The sequence below is a fragment of the Protopterus annectens genome, chromosome 9.part0 (assembly GCF_019279795.1).
Source record: "Protopterus annectens isolate FY-2018-M chromosome 9.part0, PAN1.0, whole genome shotgun sequence".
Taxonomy (NCBI): domain Eukaryota; kingdom Metazoa; phylum Chordata; order Ceratodontiformes; family Protopteridae; genus Protopterus; species Protopterus annectens.
In genome coordinates this window covers 313261711-313284350 of record NC_056743.1, presented here as the reverse complement: position 1 = coordinate 313284350, position 22640 = coordinate 313261711, and the positions used below count along the sequence as shown (strand labels likewise).

Here is a 22640-nt window from a genome sequence, read left to right as displayed (position 1 = left end):
AAAGTATACACCTCTGCAACTCTTGCATTTAGGGCATTGAATTGCCAGTTTCACATGCTGAAATACCAGCAACATATTATGGAACTTATTAAGCAAAAATGATCTACTTTTACAGACTGTGCAGAAAATAAAGAATTACAGGAGCTTATGCATTCTGCAAGCCAAGTCAGCAGGCATACCTTGCAATGTGGCTTTGACACCGTAGAAGCATCTTGGCAGGGCAGCAGTCACTGGTTCTGTACTGAGAAGGCATGCTTGGCTTAAGGAGCAGACCTTGCCAGACCATGTCAAATCAAAATTACTAGACACTCCTTTGAACAAGGGCGATCTGTTTGGCACCAAAGCAGAAGAGGTTCTAAAAAAGATGGAAGAAAAAGCGAAGTCTATGCAGACAGTCAAAAATTTTTTGCAAGTGCAGTCTCCGAGATTCAGTAGGCATTACCCCTCAAAACATTGGTCCTTTCCAGCCCCCTCAAGGCCCTCTCAAGCTAGACCCAGGGCAAGCAGACCCCCCCCCCCAGATTACAGTCTCAGGGTATGCAGAGATCTAAGTAATGGAATACCTCCACTTCTAAAACAGAGAGTGCTAAGCCACCCCCTTATGGAAAGAATTCACAATGACTTTTCAACTCCATGCCTCACCCCTGGCCTATTGCCTGTGCCCCTAAGAGGAAAACTTGCCCATCATGCAAAAAACTGGACCTCCTTCACCAAAGACAGATGGTCCTCAACATTGCATCCCAAGGGTACAAATTTTACTTCCACTCACTGCCAACCCCAAAAGGGTTCCCAGACCTTCCTCCAAACCAGTGGGCAGAGGCACAAAACCTAGTTCAATCCCTGCTCTCCATAAGAGCAATTCAGCCTGTTCCTGCAGAATAGATAGGTCAAGGGTTTTACTCCAGACTTTTCCTGGTCGCCAGAAAAGAAGGCACTTGGCGCCCAATCCTAGATCTTTCCATTCTAAACCCCTTCCTGGTGGTACCAAAATTCAAAATGCTCACCCTTCAGCAGCTTCTCCCTATGCTGTCCAAGGATGCCTGGTTAGCCACCCTAGACCTAAAAGAAGCCTAACTGCACATCCCTGTTAAGGACTTATGCAGGAAATATCTACGTTTCAGGGCAGGATCTATGCATTATCAGTTCTCTGCACTTCCCTTTGGCTTATCCACTGCTCCCAGAGTCTTCACAAAATGCCTGGCTCCAGCCATTGCCTATTGCAGACAGAGAAAAATTCAGATTTACCCTTACTTGGACGATTGCCCGTTTCAGGTAGACAGTCAGGAAAAGCTGTTGCAGCACCTGACATTTGTAAAGAACTTTCTAACCTCCCTGGAGTATACTGTCAATGAAAAGAAAACTAAACTAATCCCCAGTCAAAAAAGATTGTATTCCTGGGAGCAAGCTTGGACACAGCATCCCAGATGGCTTTCCTTACTCCAGAAAAACAAGCCTATCTAACAGGCTGCTTCGCTCAAATGGCCACCAGAACCCAGCTATCCGCAAGGAAAATCCTGCAGGCCCTAGGGTTCATGGCCTCTTGCATTCTACTAATTCCATATGCCAGACTGCATATGAGGAAACTTCAGTGGTACTTAAAAAGTCTTTGGTGCCAACATTCTCAGGACCTGGAAACCATCATACCTTGTCTAAGGACAGAGTTTCTTTGGTGGGCAGCAGCGTGCAACCACAACAAGGAACTTTCCTTTACTCAACCCCATGCCGCCCAGACCCTAACCACAGACTCATCAGACTATGCCTGGGGGGGGCACATCTGGACAACAAGTGCATTCAGGGCCACTGGAGCCCAAGTCAAATTCATCTGCACATCAACCAAAAAGAGATGCTAGGTGTTCAGCATGCCCTGACAGCTATCAGATCCCTACTCTCACCTGGACCCCTGCTAATAAAAACAGACAACACCACAGTTATGTGGTACATCAACAAGCAGGGTGGAACCCACTCTTACCCACTCTGCAGGCTAGCCATGATCCTGTGGAGCACTGCCTTGGACATGCATATTCATCTGCATGCTCAATTCCTGCCAGGCAAACAAAACTCTCTGGCAGACAACAAGCAGAAATCTCCTAGACCCACACGAGTGGCAACCAGACCCCAGCACTTTCAGCTTTCTAACACAGAAATGAGGAACCCCGGAGGTGGGCCTTTTTGCCTCCCCCTACAATCACCAGCTCAGCAAATTCTGCACCAGGACACCTCACAGCAGGGCTTGGAAAGTGGATGCCCTATCCTTCCAGTGAGTAAACCTCTCAATTCCCCCCTTTGCCTCTTCTCACCAGAATATTACTCAAAATAAGACAGGACAGACCAAGGGCAGTCCTGATTGCCTCAGACTGGCTACGCCAGCACTGGTACCCGCTACTGCGCAATCTATCACCGGTGCCACCCTGGCACTTACCCCAGATCCCAACCCTCCTCACTCAGCAGGAGGGACAGATATTGCATCCACAACTGCAAACCCTGAATCTTGCAGCCTGGCGTATTCCTTGAATTCTCCCTCAGTGACCAGCCTAAGCAAGCAGATGTTGGATGTCATTCTTGAAGCCAAAAGACCCAGTACAAGGAAATCCTGTGCTGATAAGTGGAAAAGGTATTGTTCCTGGGTTCACTCTAAAAGAGAGGACACAACCCTGCCCTCCTTATCCCTAATCCTGGATTACCTAGCAGATCTACTCCACAGAGGCCTATCCTTCTCTTCCATTAAGATCCACGCCTCTGCCATCTCGGCTCATTGCAACGCTGAGCCACCTCTCTTTTCTCACCCTCTCAAACAGCTCCTGAGAGGAGCTAACAACTTAATGGCACCAAGAAGAGCCCCCACCCTTGCTTGGGACCTTAAATTTGTGTTGGAAAAGCTCACGCTCCCCACTTTGAGCCTGCAGCGTCAGCAGAGTTAAAATTCTCTCTTGGAAAACAGCCTTGCTTCTGGCCATCACTTCAGCTAGAAGAGTGTCTGAGCTAAAAGCAGTTGTGGCTGCGGAACCCTTCATTATTTTTCATGCTGACAGGGTCTCTCTCAGGACTAACCCTACTTTTATGCCTAAAGTGATGTCCAGTGTGGCTCTCAACCAATCTATACATTTGCCCACCTTCTTTCCTAATCTTCAAAATAAGGGGGGAAAGGATCCTGCACTCTTTAGACGTGCACAGACAGCTCAGATTCTACCTTGATAGGGCTAAGCCCTTCAGGAAGTCTGACCAATTACTAGTCAGCTTTGCACCAGGGGCAGAGGGCATGGCCATATCAAAACAAACCATCTCCAAATGGATAGCAGACTGTATCCATTTCTGTTAAAAACACCATGGGAAACCACCCCCTCGTGGGGGTCAGAACACATTCCACTAGGACAACCTCAACCTCTACAGCCTTTCTCAGAGGAGTCCCTACCAGGGACATTCTGGAAGCTGCTACATGGAGATATTCTTAGTGTTTCAATGTTGCAGTCATTACATTTGGGTTATCCGCTTGCAGGTAGCCCTCAGTCGGCCTGATTATCAAAGTCTTGGGTCCTGCGTCAGTTGCTGTCTCTTCTTCCATGATGTCAAGTAGTCATGGGTATAAAGCATGCAGCCGATGCCATTACATTAGTCTTTCTTGCCATGTGGTGCCCGAAGCAGAAGCAGTTCACAAGTGCCGGTTGGCCGACTCCAGAATTTTTCTTTTTCAAGTTTCAGACCCAAAATCTTCTGAAAAGCTAAGTACCCCGTTGGGGATCCTTTTTCTTGCTCTAAACTGATGTCAGTAAAAGTTAACAATTGTATTTCTTCTGGAAAGCAAATACCTCAAAGATTTTCGTTCATACTTCATTCCTTGCATAGGCCCAGACCACAACGTCCCTCTCTGTCGGTTTTGTGCCTTATTCAATCCTTGTACTATTCATCGTCGGTTTGTTTTCGCATCTAACTCTTTTGTTACTTGGTTCAATTATCCAGAAATGGCTTTGGTAAGCCATCCGACTACCGACATTCCAAAAAAACGTAAAGATAAAGACAGAGACAAACCGCATAAGTCCAAAGATGCTGATGACGCTTCCGTTAAGCTAGTCGCCAGTTCGCCGGTACTCTGAGGCATTTTTGCAGCTCCTAATATCTGCTACTTCAGATTTGTAGGCCTCTATTGAGACCCATTCATGTCTGGTATGCAGCGAGATCCTTCTTCGACTATGGAAACTGCAGATGTCTCTACAGTGGATGGGTCCGGAGCCACTGTGCAGGCACTGGCTTCTGAGGGTGTATTCAGGCCTACTGACCTGCATATCAAACCAACACCATCTTCTTCTTCAAAGCCTAAGACTCCTAGAAAACCGACGTCCAAACCACATGGTCAGGCCCATATGCCTAAAAAACAAATGATAAGAATGGCTGAAGACCTTATTACTCTAATTAGGGGAAGCCACTCCTCTCCCTCTAAGAGACCTTCTGATTAGGATTCTGAAATTTCTGTTTCTTCTGATGACCAGGATTTGCCCTTATCTACCTATGAGGATTCTGATGCAGAGGACTCCATTCCCTCTGCTTCCCCTCCAGAAGATTTCTCTTGTGGTGAAACTTTGCACACTCTCTTAGGGAGCATTTCTGCTGGGAAAGCCAGGATTACTCTGATTCCAAAAAGAGGCTTAGGCAATTCTTACTCCTGCCTCAACACAGGCCTTTAGCTGTCTTCCCTGTACTGGACATTGTAGATGATGCCTTCTTGGAATCTAGCCTGGCCCCAGACACCTTACCTCCGTCTCCCAGGAAACCTGACCGGTATTACAGAGTACCTGATTCTCACAAGTTCCTCTTTAAGAATCCTACTGTGGACCCAGAGACCATTTCACAGGGACCCAAAGGCATTAAGGCTACTACTGCCAAAAACCCTACCTCCTCTGATAGAGATTCCAGGGCCATGGACAGATGGGGTAAGAAGGTATACACTTCGGCTACTTTGGCCACTAGGGTCTTAAACTGCCAGTTTCATATGTTAAAGTACCAACAGCAAATTATTGGCTCACTTAAACAGAAATTGATGTTGATTCCGGACTGTGCTGAAAATATACTTTGCAATGTGGCTTTGACTCCTTAGAGGCATCTTGTAGGGCTGCAGTTACTGGGTCTGTTCTTAGAAGGTATGCTTGGCTTAAGGAGCAAACTCTGCCAGATCATGTTAAAGCCAAATTACTGGATGCTCCCTTAAACCAAGACCGCCTATTTGGCAACAAAGCAGAAGAAGTTCTTAAAAAGATGGAGGAAAAAACTAAATCTATGCAAACTGTTAAATATTTCCTGCAAGTACAACCTCCCAGATTTAGTAGGCATTGGCCTTCTATAAATTGGCCCTTTCCTGTCTATTCCAGGCCTTCTCAGTCCAAATCCAGGAACAGCAGACTACCTAGGCCACAGTCTCAAGGTACTCGCAGGCCTAAGCAGTGGGGGGCTCCCACTTCTAAAGCTGGAAGTCGTAAGACACCCTCCTATGGTAAACTGTCACAATGACTTAACATTAAACCTTCCAAGCCCTGGTCAACTGACCACACCTTTAGGGGGAAAGATCGCCCTGCATGGAAAAAACTGGGAACTCATTACCCAAGACAAATGGGTTTTAAATATTGTTTCCCAAGGATACAGATTCCATATCCACACCTTACTAACCCCAAAAGGTTGGCCAGACCTACCCCCAAATCAGTGGGCAGAGGCTCAACAGCAGGTTCTCTCTCTTCTAAGTATCAGAGATATTCATCCTGTCCCAGCAGAAGAATGGGGGCAAGGTTTTTATGCCAGACTTTTCCTGGTACCCAGAAAAGGCAACTCCTGGCAATACCTACACTTCAGAGCAGGCTACATGCACCATCAGTTCTCTGCACTGCCCTTTGGCTTATCTACTGTGGCCAGGGTATTTACAAAATGCCTAGCTCCAGTCATTGCATTTTGCAGGCAAAGAAATATTCAAATATACCCATACCTGGACGATTGTCTAATTTAGGCAGAAAGCCAGGACATACTATTAAATCATCTGGCATTTGTAAAGAAACTGCTAACCTCACTGGGGTATGCCATAAACGAAAAGAAATCTCATCTAGTAGCCTGCCAACAAATTGTATTCCTGGGAGAAAGCTTGAACACAACTTCCCAGGTGGCCTACCTCACGCCAGAGAAACAAGTTTATCTGACAGCCTACTTCAAATTACTGGCCACAAAGACCCAGTTAACTGCAAGGAAAATACTGCAAGCTCTGGGGTTCATGGCCTCTTGCATCCTACTAATTCCATATGCAAGACTGCATATGAGGAAACTACAATGGTATCTAAAAAGCCTATGGTGTCAACATTCTCAGGACCTGGAATCAGTGATTCCTATCATCCCTTGTATAAAGACAGAATTCCTTTGGTGGGCAGAGGCCTGCTACCTCAACAAGGGACTGCCATTCACTCTACCCCCTGCCGCCCAAACCCTAACAGACGCATCAGACTATGCATGGGGGGCTCACTTGACAGGGCAGTGCATTCAGGGCAAATAGAACCCGAGTCAAATGCACCTGCATATCAATCAAAAACAAATGTTAACTGTACAGAATGCTCTGACAGCCTTCAAGGACCACATCCTTCCAGGACAATTATTGGTAAAAATAGACAACACCACTGTTATGTGGTACATAAACAAGCAGGGGGGAACCCACTCATACCCCCTCTGCAGACTAGCCATGGCTATGTGGAACACAATCTTGAGCTACCAAGTGCACCTACAGGCTCAATTCCTGCCAGGCAAGCTAAATTCACTGGCAGACGACCTAAGCTGAAATCGCATGGACCCACACGAGTGGAAACTTGAACCAAAGATATTCAACATGTTGAGAAACAAATGGGGGGGAGCCCAGAGATAGACCTGTTTGCCTTCCCTCAGAACTACCAATTGGACAAATTCTGCACAAGGACTCCCCACAGACAAGCTTGGAAAGTGGATGTCCTGTCCTTCACCTGTGAAAACCTCTCAATTTATGCCTTTCCCACTCTGCCTCTCCTCTCCAATGTTCTACTAAAGATCAAACAGGACAAACCAAGGGCAATACTCGTTGCAGCAGATTGGCCATGCCAACACTGGTACCCCTCTTGCGCAGTGTGTCACTGCTGGAACCATGGCACCTGCCTCCGACCCCTTCCCTGCTGTCCCAGCAGGAGGGCCAGATTCTGAACCCCCAGCTTCAAACCCTGAACCTTGCAGCCTGGCTAATTACCTGAGCTCTCCATTACCATCCCTCAGTAAGCAAGTGCTGGATGTCATTCTGGAGGCTAGGAGGCCTAGTACTAGAAAATCCTATTCTGAAAAGTGGAAAAGATTCTGTTCCTGTAGCCAAACTCAGGGGATGGGCACAACAGTGCCCAGTTTACCGCATATTCTTCAATACTTAACAGAGATGCTTCACAAGGGCCTTTCCTTCTGTTAAAATTCATGCTTCTGCCATTTCAGCACATTATAATATGGAGCCTCCCCTCTTCTCTCACCCACTACTGAAGCAATACCTCAGAGGGGCTAAAAAATTATGACCACCCAGGAGAGCCCCTACTCCAACCTGGGACCTTAACTTTGTATTGGAAAAGCTCACTCTACCTCCCTTTGAGCCACCTGTAACTGCAGAGTTGAAATTCCTTTCTTGGAAAATGGCCTTCTTTCTAGCCATCACTTTAGCAAGAAGAGTGTCTGAATTACAGGCCCTCATGGCAGTGGAGCCCTTCATCATCTTCCATGCAGATAGGGTGTCCAGTTCTTCCTGTATGCCCAAGGTGGTATCCAGTGTGGCCCCTAATCAGTCCATTCATTTGCCAACCTTCTTTTCTAATCCACAGAACAAAGGAGAATGGACACTGCACTCTTTGGACGTGCACAGTCAACTAAGATTTTATTTGGACAGGACTAAGCCTCTCAGAAAAATGGAACAGCTGCTAGTTGCCTTTGCTGAAGGGGCAGAGGGGAAGGCCATTTCAAAGCAAACCATTTCTAAATGGATAGGCCATTGCATTCCTTTTTGCTATAAGCACCATGGAAAACCTGCTCCACAGGGGATAAGATCACATTCTACCAGGGCTGCATCTACTTCAACAGCCTTTCTCAGAGGTGTTCCTACCAGGGACATCCTAGAAGCTGCTGCCTGGAGTTCTGTTCATACCTTCACCAAGCATTACCACGTGCCTATTTTCTCTAAATCCAGAGCTGGTTTTGCCACTGCAGTCTTGCAGAGCTTAATAGCTAGTCCTAATGCTCTCTAATTGCCTCCTCCCTTCCTTAGCTTTGGGAGTCTACCCAAATGTAATAACTGCAGCAGTAAAACACAAAGAGCATAGTACAGTTGTGTACACTTACCATATATGTAGCTGTTCGAGTGTATTCACTGTTGCAGTCCTGGATGTTCTTCGTGTTTTACTGTTGCAGTCATTACATTTGGGTAATCTGCTGGCAAGTTGCCCTCAGTTGGCCTGAATAACAAAGTCTTGGGTCCTGCGTCGGTTGCTGTCTCCTCTTCCATGACGTCAGGTCGTCAGGGATATAAAACATGCAGCCGACGCCATTTTATTAAAGTCTTTCTTGCCACGCAGTACCCAAAGCAGAAGCAGTTCGCAAGTGCCAGTCGGCCGACTCCTGAAATTTTTGCATTCGATTTTCAGAACTGAAGTCTTCAACTAAAGCTAAGTACCCCATTGGGGGAACTTTTTCTTGCTCCTTACCGATGTCAGTTAAAGTTAATAATTGCATTACTTGTGGGAAGCAAATACCTCATAAGGATTTGCATTTGTACTGTATTCCTTGCCTAGGCCCAGATCATAACGTGCCTTGCCGTCGTTTTTTTGCTAGATTTAACCAACGCACTATTAAGCGTCAGTATATTTTTGCTTCAAAATATTTTGAATCCAGATTTAATTACCCTGAAATGTCGTCAGTTAGCAATCCGACTACCGGAGTTCACAAAAAACGCAAAGAAAAAGACGGAGACAGACCGTTGAGGTCCAAAACAGACGAAGCTTCTCCTAAGCCAGTTGCCGGTTCAACGGTACTCCAGTGAGGTACTTTCGCAGCCCCTGATTCCCGCTACTTTTGAGTCGCAGGCCTCTACCGAGACCCATGCGGAGTCCAGTATTGAACCCGCAAATGTCTCTCCCTTGGATGGGTCCGGAGCTGCTGAGCAGGCACCGGCTTCTGAGGGTGTTTTCAGGCCTAAACTTTTTTTATATAAAACCAACGCCAGCTTCAAAAACAAGATCAAAAACATCTAAGTCTAAAAAACTGACGCATGATCCACGTGCTCAGGCCCCTACGCTTAAAAAACAGATGATCAAAATGGCTGAGGACTTGATTACCTTGATCAGGGGTTCCCAACCCGCCCCTGCTAAGAGGCCTAGGCAAGACACTGATTATGAATCTTCAGATCAGGTTTCCATTTCTTCTGATCAGGAATTTTCTATTCCATCCTATGAGGATTCAGATGCAGAAGAATCCATCCCATCTGCATCTCCTCCTGAGGATTATTCTTTTGGAGAAACCTTGCATACTTTAAGGGAACATTTTCATTGGGAGAGTCAGGATTTCTCTGAATCAAAAAAGAGGCTTAGGGATTTCCTTCTCCCTCAGCATAGGCCTTTGGCAATACCTCCTGTGTTAGACATTGTTGATGATGTGTTTTTGGAATCAAGCATGGCTCCTGATTCCCTACCTCCGGCTCCTAGTAAGCCAGACAGATATTACAGGGTTCCTGACTCCCACAAATTTCTATTCAAAAATCCTGCTGTTGATCCTGAGACTATCTCACAGGGTCTCAAAGGTGTAAAGGCCTCTAAAGCCAAAAATCCTACCCCCTCTGATAGAGATTCCAGGACGCTGGATAGATGGGGAAAGAAGATATATACGTCTCCAGCCTTGGCAATTAAGGCCTTAAACTGCCAGTTTCATATGCTTAAATATCAACAGCATGTTATGGGCTTATTGAAACAGAAAATTATGTTTATTTCTGATTGTGTGGAAAATAAAGAATTACAGGAATTATTGCATGCAGCAGAACAGGTTGGAAAGCATACTTTGTAATGTGGTTTTGATTCCTTGGAGGCCTCTTGCAGGGCCGCAGTTACTGGATCTGTGATTAGAAGGCATGCCTGGCTCAAGGAGCAAAATCTGCCTGATCATGTTAAAGCTAAATTGTTGGATGCCCCTTTACAGCATAATACTCTGTTTGGGTAATAAGGCAGAAGAGGTTTTAAAGAAAATGGAAGATAAAGCTAAATCTATGCAAACTGTAAAAGATTTCTTACAAGTGCAGCCACCCAGGTTCAGTAGGCACTGGCCTACTAAAAATTGGTCCTTTCCTGTGTCCAACAGAGCCTCTCAAGGCAAATCCAGGCAATCAGAAGGCTCTAGATACCAATCACAGGGTTCTTACAGGTCAAAGCAATGGGATTCCTCCACCTCCAAATCTGGAGGAAACAAAGCACAACCCTACAGTAAGCCTCAATGACTTCCCTCTACCTTCACCAAGCACTTATCTTTTGGCAGCCCCCTTAGGGGGAAAATTAGCACTTCATGCTCCAAATTGACAGTTAATTACCCAGGACACGTGGGTATTAAACATAGTATCGCAGGGGTACAGATTTCATTTCCATACTTTGCCAATTCCAAACAGTTGGCCAGATCTGCCACAAAATCAAGGGGCAGAGGCTCAGAAGCAAGTTGCGTCCCTCATGGATATGTGGGCTATTTAACCAGTACCAGAACAGGAAAAAGGACAAGGTTTTTATTCAAGACTTTTCCTGGTACCCAGAAAAGACCATGCCTGGTGTCCAGTACTGGACTTATTGATTTTGAACACGTTCCTGGACATTCCAAAATTCAAAATGCTGACTTTACAACAGGTACTGCCTATGTTGGGCAGGAACGCTTGGTTAGTGACTCTAGACTTAAAAGAGGCATACCTGCATATCCCAATAAGGAAATCGTGCAGAAGATACCTCCACTTCAAGGCAGGTTTTTCGCATTACCAATTCTCTGCACTGCGCTTTGGCTTATCTACTGCACCCAGGGTCTTTACAAAGTGCCTGGCACCAGTAATTGCATTTTGCAGACAAAGAAGCATACAAATGTATTCTTACCTGGACGACTGTCTCATTCAAGCAGAGAACAAGGACATTCTTCTTCAACATCTGGCATTTGTAAAAAGGCTACTAACATGCCTAGGGTACACAATAAACGAAAAGAAATCCCAACTGGTACCCTCTCAAATAATTACATTCCTAGGTGTAAGCTTGAATACAACTGCCCAGATGGTTTACCTTACGCCAGACAAACAATGGCAACTGACAACATACTTCAAACAGATGACAACAAAAACCCAGTTATCTGCAAGACAAATTCTGCAGGCTTTGGGGTTCATGGCATCCTGCATTCTACTAAATTCCATATGCAAGACTGCATATGAGGAGACTTCAAGGGTACCTAAAAAGTTTATGGAGTCAACATTGTCACAGTTTGGAAACAATGATTCCTCTCATTCCCTGCCTACAACAGGAGTTTCTTTGGTGGGCAGAGACATGTCACCAAAACAAAGGACTGTCATTCACTCTATCCCCTGCCACCCAAACCCTAACTACAGATGCATCAGACTATACTTGGGGGGCCCACCTTGGCGGGGAGATGCATTCAGGGCATATGGATCCCAAAACAAATGCATCTGCATATAAACCAGAAAGAGATGCTAGCTGTTCAGAATGCTCTGACAGCCTTCAAGGACTTACTTCATCCAGGACAACTACCGATAAAGACGGACAACACCACGGTTATGTGGTACATAAACAAGCAGGGGGGGTACACATTCCTACCCCCTTTGCAGACTAGCCATGGCATTGTGGAACACAGCTTTGACTTGCCAGGTACATCTTCAAGCTCAATTCCTGCCAGGAAAACAAAAGTACTCTGGCAGACGACCTAAGCAGAAATCTTACGGACCCGCCCGAGTGGAAACTGGATCCACAAATCTTCAGCATGTTAACACAGAAATGGGGGAGCCCAGGCATAGATCTATTTGCCTCTCCCCAAAATTATCAACTGGACAAATTCTGCACAAGGACTCATCACAGGCAAGCATGGAAAGTGGATGCCCTATCCTTCAGTTGAAAAAACCTATCCGTTTATGGCTTTCCCCCTCTGCCTCTTCTCTCCAAGGTCTTACTAAAGGTCAAACAGGAAAAACCAAAAATGATCCTAATTGCTCCAGACTGGCCTCACCAGCACTGGTACTCAATTCTAAGGAATGTGTCTCAACTTGCCTCAAATACCTCATCTACTGTCTGAGCAGAACAATCAAATTCTGCACACTCAGCTCCAAACTCTGAACCTTGCAGCATGGCTGATAATTTAATTTTTCAAACACCTCTCAGTAAATCTGTGATGGATGTCATTTTGGAAGCCAGAAGGCCTAGTACCAGAAAATCTTGTGCTGATAAATGGAAGAGATTCTGTGCTTGGAACCAAGCACAAGGAACGGACACAGCAAAACCAAATATCCCTCAGATTTTACAATACTTGACTGAGATGCTTGACAAGGGCCTATCTTTTTCTTCAGTAAAAATCCATGCCTCTGCCATCTCGGCTCATTACAACATGGAGCCTCCCCTCTTTTCTCATCCTCTGCTAAAACAGTGTCTTAGAGGGGCAAAAAAAGTTAAGTCCTCCCAGAAGATCACCAACTCCTGCATGGGACCTCAATTTCGTGCTGGAAAAACTCACCCTGCCTCCTTTTGAACCAGCAGCTACTGCGTATATAAAATTTTTATCTTTGAAAACAGCTTTCCTCTTGGCAATCACTTCAGCAAGAAGGGTTTCAGAACTACAGGCTCTCATGGCTGTGGAGCCTTTTATTACATTTTACCCAGACAGGGTGTCCCTCAGGACCAATCCTTCCTTTATGCCTAAGGTGGTATCCAGTGTGGCTCTTAATCAAACAATTCACCTACCAACATTTTACCCAAATACGCAGAACAAGGGGGAGCGGATTCTGCATTCATTGGACGTACACAGACAACTAAGATTCTACTTAAACAGGACCAAATCTCTAAGAAAGTCTGAGCAACTACTGGTGGCATTTGCTTCAGGATCAGAGGGGAAGGCTATATCAAAGCAGACTATTTCTAAGTGGATAAGCCACTGCATTAGTTTCTGCTACTTGCACCATGGTAAACCTGTGCCAAGGGAATCAGGTCACATTTCACCAGGGCTGCCTCTACCTCAGCAACCTTTCTCAGAGGAGTTCCAACCAAAGACATTCTAGAAGCTGCTACTTGGAGCTCTGTTCGTACCTAAACAAAGCATTATCATTTGCCTCTCTTCTCCAAATCCAGGGCAGACTTTGCCACTGCAGTTCTGCAGGGCCTTATAGCCGCTCCTAATATTAGTTCCATCCTCCCATCCATAGCTTTGGGATTCTACCCAAATGTAATGACTGCAACAGTGAAACACGAAGAACATAGTACAGTTGTGTACACTTACCATAAATGTAGATGTTCGAGTATATTCACTGCTGTAGTCCGGGTTACCCACCCGCCATCCCCCTTTTCTATAACTTCTCTTTCCTTCACTATATTCTAAATCCTTTGTGGTGTATTTGCTTTTAGATGAAGGTAAAGTTTATGTTGCTAAAAGTGCATTTACATATATTGCTGTATATATATATATATATATATATATATATATATATATATATATATATATATATAAAATCTGCTCCCCATTTGGGGGGCACCTGACATCTGGGGTAAGAAACTGAATAAAATGGCATCGGCTGCATGTTTTATACCCCTGACGACCTGACGTCATGGAAGAGGAGACAGCAACTGACGCAGGACCCAAGACTTTGTTATTCAGGCCAACTGAGGGCAACCTGCCAGCAGATTACCCAAATGTAATGACTGCAACAGTGAGTACACTCGAACATCTACATTTGTGGTAAGTGTACACAACTGTACTTTCTGTTCATACCTTGACCAAGCATTACCATCTGCCTATCTTTTCCAAATCCAGGGCGGGCTTTGCAGCAACAGTCCTGCAGGGCATACTAGCCAGCCCCAACTCTTATTGACTGCCTCCACCCATTCTTCAGCTTTGGGAATCAACCCAATGTGATGACTGCAACAGTGAAACATGAAGAACATAGTACAGTGGTGTTCACTTACCATAAATGTAGATGTTAGAGTGTATTCACTGTTGCAGTCCTTGTTTCCCACTCTCCAGCCCTCTTGTTTCTCTCTCTCTCTCATTATCTTTCTGTTCTCTATATATATTACTCACCCCTTACAGGGCCTTTGGTATTTACTTTGTATTGGTGGTGTTTTCCCACCATAACTTAACTCCCTATTTGGGAGGTACCTGACATTTGGGGCAAGAAAAACTGATGTAATGGCATCGGCTGCCTGTTTTTATACACCTGATGACCTGACGTCAGTCTTAAAGTGACAGAAACAGACGCAGAAATACTAAGTCTTTGGTATGTGGGCCGACTGAGGGATACCTCCAGACAGATAACTCAAGTGGGGATGACTGCAACAGTGAATACGCTCGAACATCTGCATTCATGGTAAGTGTACACAACTGTACTTTCTGTCTTCCCGAGCTATGTAAAGCATGATTATTATGTACAATTTTTGATTAAATATAATAGTATTTTAACAATTAAAATATAGCCACTGACCAATTAAAAATTAACGCTACCAGATTAAATTTGCTATTGAAAATGTCCTAACTCTTTCTGTGACTTTCCATAGTAGGCACAAGTTCCAAATTCCAAAAAATAGCTTTCTATACTTGCTGAGATGGCACTCGTGGTGGCAGGAAAAAAATCAGTAGAAGAAGACTAAAACATACAAGAATACATCTTGAAATGAAAAAGTATTTAAAATACAAACACTAACCTTTTTCTTTTATTTTAACTTCTGCCTTCACAAGCCTTAACCTGTTGTTCAGAATTGTAGCAATGATGAAATGTGAAAAGAATTTGAAATAGCTGTCTGTTTTGAATTTATTGATGTTTATCAAGTTTTCTGCTAACTTTGTGTGTTTGTGGCAGAATGTAGCATGAATGACTAGAAGGCATTGACATTTTATTGTATAAAAGTGCTTTTCACTGACTTTCTTTAACTGTTTGCTTTCCCCTTGTCAGACACAGTCTAAAAATGGGGGTCCTGTTTTGAATGGATGCCATTTTGTGAAGAAGAGTTCAGTCATTAAAAGTAGGAAGTCAGCATCTTCAAGGAACCAGCTTGGCAATGGTGCCTCTCGAGACTCAGCAGTTCCTGCTCAGCCAACTCAAAGCATCAAGGTGGATGGAAGTTGCTCTACCTTTTTAGGGCATTACATTTATGTTTGGGAGGAGGGGTTGAAGATTGAGAATGAAGCATTCTATTTGGCAATATCCAGACCTTTCTGAGGCATTTTCATTTTGAGAGCTCATGTTTTGGGAAGTTTTCATCTCATTTTAGAGTATATCATGTTAAATGGAAGCTTCCTTTTTTAGTTGATATATGGAATTCCCATATACAGTTTAGATGATGTTGTACTTGCTCCAAGTGTTTGAGGACAAGCCAATATTGTCTGTGCTGTTTGGGTAGATTATTGATGAATGAAGAATTACCGCCCTAGAACTAAGTATGTTATGTAGATTTTTCTATCACCGAGTAAGGCAGTTGGCAGAGTGCATTAGCTATGACTATGCTTTTTTCTGAGCAAGTAATCACTCATGTCTTTCTGCCTTGAGATGTTTCATGTGAGTATGCTTTCAAAGAAACTGGCTAACTGTCGGAATGCAGCCAGAGCCATTTACCTCTATTTTTTCTTCTAAATATGTGGAAGTACTGTTGTATAGATATCACTGTATACACGCCATTCTGTTTCTACTTAAATTTCTGTAGTATGCATCTTTCATCTCTGTTCATATATGTTCGCCCTTTCTTGCTGTAAATGTGTGCAGCCATGTTTCAGCAGGTTATTCACATCGGGCACTGTCATGTGCTGTCTGTGAGATATGTGTGTATGTGTATAAAGTAAACTCTGAGGTGTGTGCGTGTATTTGTGTGTGTGCTCACATACTTGTGTACACTGATGTATATGATGTCTAATTCCATGACATTTGATCAGAAACACAAAATGTTGAAACTGGAATTTGCCTGTTAGCCTCTGTCGTGTGATCTCAGAGTTAGTGTAGTATAGCCTACCACATGATGGGTGTAAGGAGCTTGCCACCTTTATTAAATAGGTTTTTAATGTTTTGTGTTTCAGCATTTTAATATTTTCACCAAGTGGCATATAACTAAATATATACAAGTATATATATTTACTATTAGGAAGAGAGAATGTTTTTTCTTGCTGTAAAAAAAAAACGCTTATGTGAGAGAATGTTCTTGGAGTTTCTGCTGTCAGTCATTTGAATGGGATCAGAGTAAAGCAGGGTAATGGAATTTGCCCTTACCCCACTGATGTCCTTCAAGGTAGCATCTGCAGTCATAACAAATGGGTTGTCCTGTCGTCAGGCAGCCCTTCGGTCGGCCGGATTCCAAAGTCTGGGTCCGCTTCGCTGATGTCGCACTTCACCCGACGCCATCTCTGCTGGTCTTCGGTATAAAGGCATCAGCCGACGCCATTTTCCTTAGTCTTTCTTGCCGCGGCGCCAAGCAGAAGCTGTTCGCAAGTGCCGGTCGGTCAGATCCAGAGATTACTACTACCGAATACTACTTCAAGACTTCTAAAGCTAAGTACCCGCTGGGGACTCTTTCTTGCCTCAGCCGATGTCAGAAAAAGTCAATAACTGTTTAACTTGTGGGAAACAAATACCTCATAAAGATTTCCACCTTACTGTCTGCCTTGCTTAGGCCCAAACCACGACGTAGCAGCCTGTTCGCCTGTGCTTCCTTCAACCGATTTAACGCTTAGGCGCCGGTCGGAGTTTGCTGAACAATTTTTCGGCTCAGATTTTGCGACATTATGCCGCCGGATCCTCCGACTTCCCAAATTGTTAAAAACTCAAAGAAAAGACCGACACTGGGTCCGCGGTTTCCGCCGAAACCACGGTTAAGCAAGCGAGTGTCTCAGTTTCGGCCGAAACCGAGAATACCGGTCAATCTTCAGCCGAATCCATGACTACTACTGAGGCTCCTGCTCCCTTAGTTGAATCGGCCTCAGAAGTTTTGCCTACTACTGTGGTTCCTAGTGATTTATCAGACACCATCCCTTTGGATGTCTCTACCCCAGCACGTGGTGCTGCTAGGCCTCCTGCAGCCATGTCTATTAAGGCCTTTGCCAGGGCTAAAGCAGCCAAAACTGTTAAATCAGTGCCTGTTAAGCCCCCCTCACACAGGCCCACTTCTAGTTCACAAATGCTTACTCTGGCAGAGGATTTAATATCCTTAATTAGGGATCCCAATCTCACCCAGACAGGGCCTCTCAGCCACCAGAAAAGAGATCTAGAGCAGAGCCCCCGAGCCAGTGTCCTCTGATGATTCTGGATGACTCAGACATTACAGACCAGCCAGAGGCTCCTTTGTCTACATATGAAGATTCCGATGTTGAAGAATCCATTCCATCTGCCTCTCCGCCAGAGGAATTTTCCTTTGGGGAAACCTTATATGCCATGAGAGAACAATTCCAATGGCAGGGACAAGATTTCAGATTCAAGAAAAAGGCTTAGGACATTTCTGCACTTACCACAACATAGGCCCTTAGCTATACCTCCAGTACTGCCTGTTGTGGATGATGCATTTAATGATGTTTGCACTGCTCCTGATACTTTACCTCCAGCCCCTGCCAAACCAGATAGATTTTACAGGGTGCCAGACACTCATCACCACCTATACAAGGCCCCACTTGCAGATCCTGAGACTATATCCCAGGGGCCTAAGGCAGTAGCCTCGACCTCAGCAAAAAACCCTACTCCTTCCGAAAGGGAATCCAGGTCCTTAGAGAGATGGGGGAAAAAAGTTTACACCTCTGCTACTCTCTCAGCTAGAGCTTTAAACTGTCAGTTTCATATGATCCAATACCAAGAGTTTATGCTTGATCAGTTAACTAAGAAGCTGTCCTCTGATGACTCCTTAGATAAGAAATATGTTTTAGAAATGGTGAATAACATCCAACAGGTTAGTAACCATTCTTTAAAATGTGGCTATGATGCACTGGAGGCTTCATTTAGATCAGCCATGACTGGCACAGTGATAAGAAGACATGCATGGTTGAAAGAACAGGTCTTGCCGGATCATGTTAAAGCAAAGCTGTTAGATGCTCCTATAGATAAGGCCAGTCTATTTGGTACACCTGCTCAGCAAGTAATGAAGAAAATGGAAGAAAAGGCAAAATCTGTACAAACAGTTAAGGATTTCTTACAGGTTCAGCCCCAAGGTTTAGCAGGAACTGGCCTGCCAAAATTGGTCCTTTCCAGACTCCTCAAAATCTCAAAGAGGCAGGAATAGACGCCTAGAGGCAGAAATCAATCCAGAGGAGGTGCCTACAGAGGACTACAGTGGCAAGGCAATAACCAAGCACAGACACAACCACTGCCACTACAACAGGACAATCACAGTGACTTGGCTCTAACACCGCCTACCAGGGAGCAAATAGCAGCACCTTTAGGTGGAAAGTTAGCCTTATTTTCTAAAAATTGGCACTGTATCACAAAAGACAAGTGGATTTTGCAAACCATAGACCAAGGCTACAGGTTCCACTTCCACACCTTACCAGTAAAAGAGGAATGCCAAACCTACCTCCAAATCAAAAAACAGAAGCTCTAAAGCAGATAGCAGAATTAACAAAGATGAGAGCTGTGGAAAGAGTACCAATAACAGAACAGGGCAAAGGATTCTACTCCAGACTCTTCCTAGTACCAAGAAAAGAGAAAAGTTGGAGACCTATTCTCGACCTGTCCACCTTAAACACATACATCATTGTCCCAAAATTCAAAATGCTGACCCTACAGCAACTTCTTCCCATGCTGGGCAAGGAGTGTTGGCTGGTAACTCTAGATCTCAAGGAGGCATACCTGCACGTCCCCATACGAACAAATTGCAGAAGATACCTCAGATTTCTTGCAGGATCAGAGCATTATCAATTCTCAGCATTGCCCTTTGGCTTATCTACTGCGCCCAGAGTATTTACAAAATGCCTGGCATCAGTAATCGCCCACTGCAGGCTACAGGGAATACAAATTTATCCATACCTGGACGACTGCCTGTTACAAGCGGACAACAAAAGCAAGCTGACAACAGATCTACAAAGAGTCATTTGCTTACTACAAGCCCTGGGATACACAGTCAATTTACAAAGTCAAGACTGATACCATCCCAAACAAGAACATTCTTGGGTGATTTGGACACAGTAAAACAAATGGCATTCCTAACTGCAGAAAACAAAAACAACTCCTCTTTACTTCTTGGCATTAACAAAGCAGAACAAACTAACAGCAAGAAAAGTACTGCAGGCCTTGGGCTTCATGGCATCATGCATAATCTTGGTCCCACATGCCAGACTGCATATGAGAAAGCTACAGTGGTACCTAAAGAATTTATGGTCTCAACACAGGCACAGCTTAGAAACAAATCCCACTAATCCCATGCCTGAAACAGGAGTTCCTATGGTGGGCTCAAACATGCCAGTCAAACCCAGGCTTACCCTTCCACAACTTTCAAGCAAGCCAAACCATCACAACGGACGCCTCAGACCTAGGCTGGGGCACATGTTGGACAAATGCATACAAGGATTGTGGACTCAAGACCAGCTGCACCTGCACATAAACCAAAAAGAAATGCTGGCTGTAAAACTAGCAATACAGAAATTCAGACCATTACTCAAAGAAGGCCATTTAATGATAAGGACAGACAACACCACAGTCATGTGGTACATCAACAAACAAGGAGGCACTCATTCATACCCCCTATGCAGAATGACTCTGGACCTTTGGAAAATGGCCCTGAGCTACAACATCCAGTTACAGGCAATGTTTGTGCCGGGAAAAGAAAACACCCTAGCAGACATGTTAAGCAGAACCACCTCGGATGCTCACGAATGGATGCTACACCCGGACATCTTCAAGGCCATCACAAAGAAATGGGGAATGCCACAAATAGACCTATTCGCATCCCCACTCAATCATCAGCTCAAAAAATTCTGCACAAGGACATGCCACCCACTTGCATGGAAGGTGGACTCTATCCTTCAGTTGGAAAGGCCTGACAGCATATGCATTTCCACCTCTTCCTTTGATGCACAAGGTACTACTGAAAATCAAAGAGGAACGCCCAAGGATAATCCTGATAGCTCGAATTGGCCAAGACAACACTGGTACCCATTGCTGAGGAGCATATCTCGGGGAGAATGTGGTCAATACCCTGATGCCTTTGATGTTAACTCAGAACAACTACAACATCATGCACCCAAACCTAAAACATTGCAACTGACTGCCTGGAACATCACATAGCAGCAACTAACCCAGACCTATCCCAAAGGGTTAAAGACATTATCCTTGAAGCCCGCAGACCTTCAACAAGAAGGAACTATGCAGGAAAATGGAAAAGGTTTGTCATTTGGAGTACTGAAAGAGGAAAAGATGTGTCGAACATAGATATTGCTAACATCCTGGAGTACTTGGCAGAGCTTCTACATACAGGCCTGTCTTATTCCTCCATCAAGATACATGCATCAGCTATTTCAGCAGAATACAGCTTCGATCCACCTGTCTTTACGCATCCTCTACTCAGGCAGTTCCTCAGAGGGATCAAGAATGTAAAACCTCCTAGGAAACCACCATTACCAGCATGGGACTTGAACTTTGTGCTAGAAAAATTGACACTCCCTCCATTTGAACCAGCAGCAACAGCAGATCTTCAACACCTATCATGGAAAACTGCTTTCTTACTGGCAATTACTTCAGCAAGGAGGGTTTTGGAACTACAGGCCTTAATGGCAGTACAACCCTTCCTAATCTTCCATCAAGATAGGGTCTCCATGAGAACTAATCCTACATTTATGCCTAAGGTGGTATCCAGAGTGTCTTTAAACCAGGCAATCCACCTACCTACCTTCTTTCCCAATCCACAGAACAGGGGGGAAAGACTGCTGCATACCTTGGATGTACATAGACAGTTACGCTACTACCTGGACAGAACCAAAGGTAACAGAAAACTGACCAGCTTTTAGTAGCCTATGCAACAGGAAGGGAAGGAAAAGCACTTTCCAAACAGACAATCTCCAAATGGATAGGAAATTGCATAAGATTCTGTTACTCCTACCATGGAAAACCAATTCCACAGAACATAAGACCTCATTCTACAAGGGCTACAGCCACTACCACAGCTTTCTTACGAGGAGTGGCAACCAAGGACATTATTGAGGCGGCTACTTGGACCTCCGTGCATACATTTGCCAAGCATTATAATTTACCTATATACTCTAGATCCCGAGCAGGGTTTGCCACTGCTGTACTGCAAGGGATCCTAACTACACCATAATTTTTCTTCCTCCACCCCTAGTTGGCTATGGTATTCTACCCATTTGTTATGACTGCAGATGCTACCTTGAAGGGCATAGTAAATATATAACATAACATAATATAACATAGAAAATCTTGAGCAAACACTGTCCTGGCTAGCCACTAGTTACCCACAAGAAACCATAGTACTTGGGGATGTCAATATAGACTGGTCCCTCTGTTCTTCCCATACAACCCCACAACCTATTAACCTACATGGCTTTTCCCAAAATATACCTTGTCCAACCAGACTGGGCAATACTCACCAAAAAGAAACCACCATCGATTGGATCCTTACCAATAAAGATTCAATTAACTATACCACTGGGACCCTTCCCAATGACCTCAGCGACCACCTAATTACCTATATTATTAAACATAAATGCCCAACTTCCAACCCCCCTTATATAGATTAATTAGAAACAAAAAGAACTTTGTCCCACAATTATTCCTTGCAGACCTAAAATCCTGCAACTGGTCTATATTAAAATCTCTACCCCTAGAAGAGAGTGTTTCCCACTTCAACGATACATTCCTTAGGATACTAGAAACACATGCCCCAAACAGACTAATCAGATCCAAAATGTATAGCACCCTGGTTAACTAGAGAAACCAAAAACAAAATGAAACTCAGAGACCAGGCCTGGGACAAATGGAGAGCCATGAAACCCCCAAGACCGCATAAAATTTCAACAGCTAAGAAACACCACCAAATCAGCCACTACCCAGGACAAAAAAAATACTTCTGCCACCTCCAGAATAAACACCAGAACAATCCAAAGAAGTTCTGGGCAGGATTTAACAATCTCCTTCACCCAGGTAAAACTACCACTCCAATCCCTGAGAAGCACATCGGGAAAGATGCAGAGGTAGTAGCCAACACCTTTAACTCCTTCTTCACCGATACTATCCAATCCCTTGCTAGCCAACTAACCTCCACTGCTCCACCTTCCTCTCAATCTCATGAAGCGGCCCTCATCTCCTTTAACCTAAACCCTGTCTCTTCCTCCTATATTTGTTCCCTCTTAAAAAAACTTAAACCAACCACCCTGGCGGCTGATCACCTCCCAGCGGAATATTTACAAATAGCATCTGAAGTCATTGCCTA

At 44.5% G+C, this 22640-nt stretch overlaps 1 protein-coding gene across 2 annotated transcripts in view; it reads left to right on the top strand.

Annotated features, from left to right (window-relative positions):
* SLC39A13 (solute carrier family 39 member 13) overlaps positions 1-22640 on the top strand; it is a 584382-nt gene that overhangs the window by 207548 nt on the left and 354194 nt on the right. Inside the window, exon 4 of one of the 2 annotated variants that reach the window (XM_044082894.1) lies at positions 15185-15343. The exons of the other annotated variant lie outside the window; for it this stretch is intronic. Coding sequence (XP_043938829.1) covers positions 15185-15343 — 159 coding nt within the window. The remainder of the gene's footprint in view (positions 1-15184; positions 15344-22640) is intronic. 2 annotated transcript variants of the gene reach the window in all.